Here is a 9,744-nt window from a genome sequence, read left to right on the forward strand (position 1 = left end):
CATTAAAATTATCTCCAGATTACATATGATACCTAATACAATACCAATGCCATATAAATAAATGTTATACTGTATTGTTTAGGGAATAATGACAAGAAAAAAGTCTGCACATGTTCAGTACAGATACAACCATCCTTTTTTTAAAAGTATATTTTAACTGATTTTAGGTTAAGGGGTACATGTGCAGGTTTGTTCTATAGGTAAACTTGGGACTCAGGTATTTGGTGTATAGATTATTTCATCACCTGGGTACTAAGCATAGTACCCAACAGTTATTTTTTTAGTTTTTTTTCCCTGAACCTCTCTTAGAAGAAAGGCCATTTTTTTTCCTGTATATTTTCAATCCATGGCTGGTTCAATCCACAAGTGGGAAACCCACAGGTACAGAGTGATTTTTATTTTGCCATTCTGAACAATTGCCGTATTTTTTGCTGAGTCTGAAGCATAAGTATAGTCAACGACAGCATGTAGGATTGAAGTAAGGAGCCCAAAAGGGGACTGTGGAGAGGCAGGAGTGAGGCAGGGATGAAAGAGGTGCCACAGGAGTCCTGACGAGGAGACTGAGCAGAGCAGGTGGGTAGAGCCCTCGGTCTGCTGTGAGCAGGGAGTTAAGCCTTTCTAGGAAGGATGTTTCTCATGCGTAGAAGGACTTCCTGCCTTTGTCCCAGTTGTCTCTCCCTGGGTTGTAGAGGAAGTAAATATTGCTGGATCCTAAAGTCTGGTATGTGGGAAGGAGAGGCGTGGAGTCTAGGACTGGAACTCCTGGTTCTCAGAGGGGCTCCTTCAAGGAAGCAGCAGCAGTGACCCAGCTGTTGCCAGCTGCAGTGGAAATTCTGAGCTCAAAGTCTCAGCTGCTAGACCACAGCAAGCTCCACCCTGGGGCCTTCATAGGGATAGCAGCACTTGTGTCCTCGGCCCCACAGTCAGACTTTTCAAGAGTCCCTCCCCTTGCCTAAACTTGGGAATGAATCCAAGTATGTAGCCTGGAAGGGCTAGGGTAGCCACATCCATCCTCACCCTCCTTTTAATGTGTTCTGTTCCCAGCTTCCAGGGCATTGCGTGGCTTATTCTGTCTAATCCTTTGGATCACAGAAGTTCCACTAAAAAAGTCAGTGAGATGCTGCCAAGGAGTGAAAACAAATCAGTCATCATATGTTCTTTAGGGATGGAAGGAGAGATGGGAAAATTGCTTGTTTGGGGTATTGTTCTCAAATTCAGTCCCTGCCAACTATTTTCAGTTAGCTCTTGTACTTCTGACTTTGTTAGTGATTTCTGTTCTGTCTCTTTAATAGTTTCATCCTCCTGGAGTGGAATGTAGAGGCTTTTTTCTAGTGGAACACCTCAAATACAATCCCTGATCTGTGATACACTACTATTCAAGTTTTAGAAGTTCCCTGTGACTCTGCTACCAAAGTATAATTTTCAAAAAGTTGAAAAAAACAACTGTCAGGCTGGGCACAGTGCCTCATACCTGTAATCCCAGCTCTTTGGGAGACTGAGGCAGGTGGATCACTTGAAGTCTGGAGTTCGAGACCAGCCTGACCAACATGGTGAAACCCTGTCTCTACTAAAAGTACCAAATTAGCTGGGTGTGGTGGCGCATGCCTGTAATCCCAGCTACTTGAGAGGCTGAGGCAGGAGAATCACTTGAACCCGGGAGGCGGAGGTTGCAGTGAGCCGAGATCGTGCCACTGCACTCCAGCCTGGGGAACAAGCGCGAAACTCTGTTTCAAAAAATGAAAAGAAAACACAACTGTCATGCAAATATAAAATGAACAAGTGTCAAAGATTTTTATAACTCATTAATGAGGGAACCAACCAGCAGGATGGCAAAATGAGTTCAAAGAGCATTTGAGGAACTATAGGAAATGAAGAAAGAATGTTGGAATAAGATTGTTACACTAGATAAAAACTGGTTTATGTCCTATAGGATAGTAAAGCCACTAACCTTTGCAATTATTTTTTCTACTGTGCAGAAATAATTTGCATTTTTACTGGACAAATATCTATAACTTGGCCAAGTGTGGTGGCTCACACCTGTAATCCCAGCACTTTGGGAGGCCGAGGCGGGTGGATCACCTGAGGTCAGGAGTTTGAGACCAGACTGGCCAATATGGCGAAACCTCGTCTCTACTAAAAATGTAAAAATTGGCTGGGTGTGGTGATGTGCACCTATAATCCCAGCTACTTGGGAGACTGAGGCAGGAGAATCGCTTGAACCCGGGAGACGGAGGGTGCAGTAAGCTGAGATCGCGCCATTGCATTCCAGCCTGGGCAACAAGAGCAAAACTCTGTCTCAAAAAAAAGAAGGAGAAGGAGAAGGAGAGGAGGGAGAGGAATAAAGAAGAAGAAAGAAGAAGAAGAAAGGATATGCAGCCCTTTGGCCTTATCACCAAAATTTAGACTTTTTTTGTTTATAAGATGATTTTCTTAGAGCTGGGCATGGTGGCTCTCAGCTGTAATCCCAGCACTTTTGGAGGCCAAAGCAGCAGGATTGCTTGAAGCCAGGAATTAAAGACCAGCCTGGGCAGCATAGTAAGATCCTATCTCTACAAATAATTTTTAAAATTAGCTGGACATTGTGGAGCACATCTTTGGTCCCAGCTATTCAGGAGGCTGAGGCAGGAGAATTGCTTGAGCCCAGGAGTTTGAGGCTGCAGTGAACCATGTTTACACCACTGCACTCCACCCTGGGCAACAGAGCCAGACCCTGACGCACACACACACACACACACACACACACACACACACAATTTTTTTTAATATTACAGTTCCCACTCCCCTCCCTAACACTCTCAAATCTTGACAGTGAGAAATAGAAGTCTTAGACTAAGGCAAAGAAAGGTATTATAGTTGAGGTTCCTTGAGTATAATAATAATAGCAATTAAAATTTTTAAGTGCTTACCATGTGGTAGACATTAATGATTTGTATTTATTCATTTCACATTCCTAACAATCCTATCTCCATTTTACAGATGATGAGGCTGAGACACCAAAAGGTTAAATGACTTGTTCAAGATCACACATAACTAAAATGTGGCAGAACCAGCATTTGAACCAAAGCAATTTGGCTCAGGTTGACCTTCAGTTAAAGGGGTCAGTGGAGGAGTGATGGGAATAGGGTATCAGAGAAGAAAAATATCTATAGTTTTTTTCATAGGATCAGTGGTGTTTTCCAAAAGAAAATAAGTAATAGCAAGGATTCTTTTTAGTCCTCAGGGAATTCCAGCCCGAGCTCTGCCTCTACACACTCTTTTGTGTGGACATTGCCAAGCTTCTTTCCCCAAGAGACAGTCATCTCTTTCCAACTAGTGTGTGAGTCTTAGCTGGGAAAGAAGAGAGAAATGTGTTGGTATTATAAGGACTACAGTTACCTTATTTCTTTTAGGTACCTTTGGGGAGGATGAGTTTATATTAAGTGTGGCATTTTTAACCCATTTCTTTCTTTTCTTTTTTTGAGATGGAGTCTCGCTCTGTCACCCAGGCTGGAATGCAGTGATGCCATCTTGGCTCACTGTAACTTCCACCTCCCAGGTTCAAGCAATTCTCCTGCCTCAGCCTCCCAAGTAGCTGGGACTACTGGCGTGATGCCCAGCTAATTTTTGTATTTTTAGTAGAGGTGAGGCTTCATGATGTTGGGCCAGGCTGGCCTCAAACTCCTGACCTCAAGTGATCCTCCAGCCTCAGCCTCCCAAAATTCTGGGATTACAGGTGTGAGCTACTGCACCCGGCTCCCATTTCTTTTTTATTTTTATTAAGGCTTGAGTAGGAAAAGTTGGACCATGGAAAGGGCATGGATTTGTCGAGATGTCTGAATCTCTGTCCTATTCTTAGTCTCTGCCCCCAGATTATTACTTTGCATTTTCCTCTCCCTTAGATATGGCAAGATTGTTTCCACTAAGGCCATACTGGACAAGACCACAAACAAATGCAAAGGTGAGAGAACAACTGTCCTTGGTGATGGAGAGCACCAGTAAGTGAGGTCATCCCTCGCCACTGCCCTTTACTGCTGAGATTCCTGAGTCTACAGTGTCAGCAAGGAGTCCCTGAAATTTTTAGGCTTAAAAGATTAGGAGATATTTAGATTATTTGGTGACCAGATAGCTAGAGCTGAAAATGCTGTTTAGGGCCCCAAGGCCAGAAGACTGTACAAAACGCCTTTGAGTCTACTGAGCTTATTTTGGACTTTGTATTTCCCTAGATGAGGTGGTAGAAGTGGGTGAGATTTCCTTCTGCTTAGCAAAGCCATGTAAATGCCTGTTTTTGGGAGTGTTTTGGTGGGTGTTATTTTCTGAGGGTGAGTAGTTTTATTGGGGTTTGAGCAGTTCTAGATAGAGCTGGAAGAGTGGAAAGAAGAGAAAGGCCTATAGGTTGGGGTGGTGAGGGACTTCTTCCAGCAGGTGGCTGGTGGTCTGCCCTGGAGAGGCCGCATTCCCCACATGCCTAGCATTTCTGGGGTATATCAAGAAAAGAGAGGACCGAATTCTTTTAGAGGTATAGGGGGGCTTTGGGTTATTAGAAGATCCTAGTTCCTGAAACCTCAGATTTCTTAAGGGGGAGGGAGAAAGGCAGGGACACCAGAGTAGCTCATTGCCTTGGCATTCTTAGCCACAAACTAGATCACATCTCAGGGTTTGAGGAGCATGTAGATAACTACCTGAAACCTCTCAGTAGCTCTTTCTCCCTCCCATTTCTGTTCCATGGATCATAACCCTTCCTCTGTCTCCTGAAAAGCCTGGACCTCCCTATGTTCCTTACACCTCCCACTTCCTAGTGATGCTGTTTCTCTGTTCCAGGCTATGGCTTTGTAGATTTTGACAGCCCTTCAGCAGCACAGAAAGCTGTAACAGCACTGAAGGCCAGTGGTGTACAGGCACAGATGGCAAAGGTAAGGGTACTACCCCATGTCTGTTCCTCCAAGGAGTTTGTGGTTAGCACCAAAGTTCCAGTTCTAAGGGTTCCAGAGGGCTTCAGAACCATGAAATTGAGTGGGCAAGGGCTATCCACAGTGCTTTCTAGACAGTCCATGAGCACCCCTGGCTGCTGGAGGAAGATGTATTCAAAGTCTGTGGCAGGTAGCTCTATCAGCTCTGTTCCTCTCACCAAGTTATTGGCAGCAAGAAAGGTAAGGCGGCCTCTTCCAGTACTCCTGCTGCTTCCCTATTTTCCCTGTATTATTCACCCTGGCCCCACTTCCCTACCAGACAGCTTGTGGTGGTTTTACAGCATTCTCTAAACAAGTCAGTTGTGCAACTCAGAATTTCAGAACAATGCTTTCCACCTCCCAATGTTGTTCCCCATAGGGGCTGGGTAGTGGGCTGGGGAGGCAGGAGGGAAGCCACATCAAGGGAGGAAACAGTCCCTTCTCTTCAGATCTGTCTGAAACTGTTGTCTTCACCTAGACTAGTAGAAATCTAGAAGCTTTTCTCTCACTTCTTCTGTTAGGTGGGATTGTCCCCTTGCCTTTCTATTTAATTTAATTAATTAATTTATTTATTTACTTACTTATTTTGAGACAGAGTCTCCCTCTGTTGCCCAGGCTGGAGTGCGGTGGCGCAATCTCGGCTCACTGCAAGCTCCGCCTCCCGGGTTCATACCATTCTCCTGCCTCAGCCTCCCAAGTAGCTGGAATTACAGGCACCCGCCACCACGCCTGGCTAATTTTTTGTATTTTTAGTAGATACAGGGTTTCACCGTGTTAGCCAGGATGGTCTAGATCTCCTGACCTTATGATCCACCCACCTCGGCCTCCCAAAGTGCTGGAATTACAGGCATGAGCCACCATGCCTGGTCATCCCTTTGCCTTTCTGAAGCTGTTATGAGTATTATACATAAAGCTTGTGAGGCAGGCCTGCTAGACACCTTTTCTGTAAAGGTTAAAGAAAAAGAAAACAAAAGGAAAAGGCAGAAGAGGATTAAGGTTGCTGGTGACCACCACTGTTCAGGGCAGTGTGACTGCTTAAATTCTTAAAAATACAACTATTGGATGATATTGCCATTTTGCACATTCTGTCCCCTGGAAGGGCTCTCCTCCCTCTTCTTCCAGGAGGAAAACCCTCTGGCAAAAGCTCAAAGGTTTAGGAGCCTTCAGGGTCCTAGGAGACTGTCGCTTTCAGGGCTCCATGGTGACCCAGTGAACTCCACATCTGGCTCTTTCCCTGTTCCCTTCTCCCCTCTTCCTGCTCTTCCTCCATCAGGGAGTGAACAGGCATTCCTACTTAGAGGATTCTGCGTGGCCTGGCCGGAAGAGAAGTGGGGAGGGGCTGCTCAAACAAGCCAGCCAAGGAGCAAGGCAGTCTGAGGGAATCCAGCCTCGGGCACCACACCGGCTGCTGGGGAGAGCGGGAATGCTGCTCTGCCTGTTTCTAAAAGAGACAGCCAAACACCATTTATGACTTGTATGATGGGCTTGTATAGTACTAGAAATATTAAATCTGTGCTTTTCCCTCTTGGAACTCAATATACAACCCGTGGTAATGGGACTGGGTGTGAACAAACAGAATAATCTCTGTTTATGTGGGACCGTTCCTATAGTCTCTTTTCTGAAATGTCATTTGTGAGGCGGGCTGAGGGTGGGAGAGGGATAAGAGATGTGAGCTTCATTTTCTCATTGTTATTTCCATAGCAACAGGAACAGGACCCCACAAATTTATACATCTCAAACCTCCCACTGTCAATGGATGAGCAGGAACTGGAGGGGATGCTGAAGCCCTTTGGCCAGGTTATCTCCACCCGTATCCTTCGAGATACCAGTGGGACCAGCAGAGGTGTTGGCTTTGCAAGGTGAGGATGGCAGGAGTGGGGAAATGATGAGGTTAATAACAAATGTCACTTAGGGGTCACCAGAAAACAAAATCTGTGCCTTTCCCACACAAGGTCAAAATACTATACTATTATTAAAAAATACTTGATGGTAAGTCAAAAGTTCATTTTAGGCCAGACGGTGGCTTACACCTATAATCCCAGCACTTTGGGAGGCCAAGGTAGGCACATCACCTGAGGTCAGGAGTTTGAGACCAGCCTGGCCAACATGATGAAACCCCGTCTCTACTAAAAAATACAAAAATTAGCTGGACGTGGTGGCGCATGCCTGTAATCCCAGCTACTTGGGACGCTGAGGCAGGAGAATTGCTTGAACCTAGGAGGCGGAGGTTGCAGTGAGCTGAGATCGTGCCACTGCACTCCAGCCTGGGCAACAGAGTGATACTCTGTCTCTAAAAAAAAAAAAAAGTTCATTTTATTATAGGTTACAATACTCAAAAACCCATTGGCCCCAAAAACCCATTAGCCCCTACCTAAAAAATTTTTTTAATAAAGATGGGGTCTTGCTGTGTTGCCCAGGCTGCTCTTGAACATCTGGGCTCAAGTGATCCTCCTGCCTCAGCCACATAAGCAGTTGGGATTACAGGCATGAGCCACCACACTCGGCTGAGCTCCCTACTACTTCCTACTACGCTAGGCTTTGTTCCTTTAATCCAGACCCAAACAGAGTAAAAAATTCTGTATATTCTTGTAGTTTACTATTTCTCATCTTGTCTCATTTAATCTTTACAACAGCCCTATGAGATAAATATTCTCCATCTTACGGATGAGGAAAGTGAACTCTTCAGTATGAACTGATTTGCCCAGGGTCTTACAGGAGTGGGTGTTAGAGCAGAGCCCTGATCCTTCTGGCTTTGAGATCAGTAGGATGAAGTTGATCTTCCTTTTCAGATCTCTATTCTTGAACAATTCTGCATCTGTGATATCAGAGCTTTGTGAGCCTTGGTTCACTCTCTGAGGTGGAGATTGATTCAGATGAGGAAATTTCCCAAAGTCTTCCCTATACCTGCAGTTTTCCCGGGTGCCCTTCTTTGGGCTCTGGTATCTGCCCTCACTGTCGCAGGGCATCAGCCTCCCTTAGCCCACTTAAGAAATGTCTCTGCTTTTATTTATTTTAAGATTTTATTTGAAAGGAGATTCTTTTGACTTTTTTTTTTTTTTTTTAAGTTTCAAAATGACTGGACTAAGTGAGCTAAGCACCCCTTTTAGATTTATAATATCTTGTCTGGTCCACAAACACCCCCTTACTCTGAGTGTTTCAGACCTTGGGAACAAGAAATAGTTTCTCTTGGCCGGGTGTGGTGGCTCATGCCTGTAATCCCAGCACTTTGGGAGGCTGAGGCAGGTGGATCACCTGAGGTCAGGAGTTTGAGATCAGCCTGGCCAACCTGGTGAAACCCTGTCTCTACTAAAAATACAGAAAAATGAACTGGGTGTGGTGGCGGGCTCCTGTAATCCTAGCTACTAGGGAGGCTGAGGCAGGCTAATCACTTGAACCCAGTAGGCGGAGGTTACAGTAAGCCGAGATCGCACCATTGCACTCCAGCCTGGGCGACAAAGCCAGACCCCGTCTCAAAAAAAAAAGAAGAAAAGAAATAGTTCCTCTTCCCCAGCTGACTCAATCTTAGTAGCACCACCTGCTGGCAATCCCGGGTATAACTAAAGGAGAGTTCCTTGGCTTGGGACCATCGAACTTACTTTGCTTCCATACTCCCTTAAAGCAGAGGTTCTCAACCTTTCTCAGTTTGTGGCACCCTTAGTTATTTAATACTTTTTCACCCTAGACCAAAATAAATACCTAACCGTTCAATTTATTAAGTAACTGAATGGTCTACACAATTTTTTTTTTTTTTTTTTTTTGAGACGGAGTCTCGCTCTGTCGCCTGGGCTGGAGTGCGATGGCACAATCTCGGCTCACTGCAACCTCCGCCTCCCGGATTCAAGTGATTCTCCTGCCTCAGCCTCCTGAGTAGTTGAGATTACAGGCGCCTGCCACCATGCGCAGCTAATTTTTGTATTTGTAGTAAAGATGAGATTCACCAGGTTGTCCAGGCTGGTCTCGAACTGCTGACCTCAGGTTATCCACCCACCTTGGCCTCCCAAAGTGCTGGGATTACAGGTATGAGCCACCACGCCCAGCCAGTCCACATAACTTTAAAAAAAAAATTTCCTGACAGCAATAACTTCATGGTCCACACAGCTTAAGAAGTGTTTATGCTTTAACAACTTTGTAGCTGTTTGAAAAAATAATACACAAATATTGAAAGAGAGAATGTCTTTATTTCATTCTAACTATCCTTACTAATGGAATATGTGCCTGTTGGAATTGCACAACTTATCAAAATTTCGTATCAGAGTGGACACCTACACACTCATTTCCTGTTACATATTGGTTTTCTTATGGTATTTGCTTTTGTCATAGCAACTATTTAAACCCAGCTTTGTGAAAATATGATGTTATCTATCAAAAGGATTGTAGGGGGAACTAATGTTGAAACAGTAAACAATTTTGAGCTAGTAGTGTACACATTCTCCAACAGATATTGCTATTTTTCTTCAAAGAGTTAAAATAACCTTCATTGTGCCCCTCTGAGTTCACCACAGCCACCCACAGTGCCCGAGAGCACAGTTTAGGAACCGTGGTTTTAGAGACTTTTGAAAAACTATGAAATCTCTTGTATATTTCTATGTTAATGTCTACAAGTTTTCTTCATATGTTCAGATTCATGCAACGTATGATTTCCAGCAAATTATAAATATTGGCATTTAAAATAAAACTGTTACCTCATTTAAAAATGTATTCAAATGAGATCTAAATACATAGCAATCTGATACACAAATCATTCATTTAAAAAATACCTGACTTTAGGCCGGGCGCGGTGGCTCACGCTTGTAATCCCAGCACTTTGGGAGGCCGAGGC

General features: G+C 44.5%; 1 protein-coding gene across 1 annotated transcript in view; it reads left to right on the forward strand.

Annotated features, from left to right (window-relative positions):
- Nucleotides 1-9,744, forward strand: part of RBMS2 (RNA binding motif, single stranded interacting protein 2) — an 88,928-nt gene that overhangs the window by 51,171 nt on the left and 28,013 nt on the right. The window contains exons 3-5 of the mRNA XM_011988502.1: nucleotides 3,879-3,937; nucleotides 4,798-4,889; nucleotides 6,627-6,784. Coding sequence (XP_011843892.1) covers nucleotides 3,879-3,937; nucleotides 4,798-4,889; nucleotides 6,627-6,784 — 309 coding nt within the window. The remainder of the gene's footprint in view (nucleotides 1-3,878; nucleotides 3,938-4,797; nucleotides 4,890-6,626; nucleotides 6,785-9,744) is intronic.

This window comes from Mandrillus leucophaeus, unplaced genomic scaffold, assembly GCF_000951045.1.
Source record: "Mandrillus leucophaeus isolate KB7577 unplaced genomic scaffold, Mleu.le_1.0 Scaffold332, whole genome shotgun sequence".
In the NCBI taxonomy this organism is placed as follows: Eukaryota; Metazoa; Chordata; class Mammalia; order Primates; family Cercopithecidae; genus Mandrillus; species Mandrillus leucophaeus.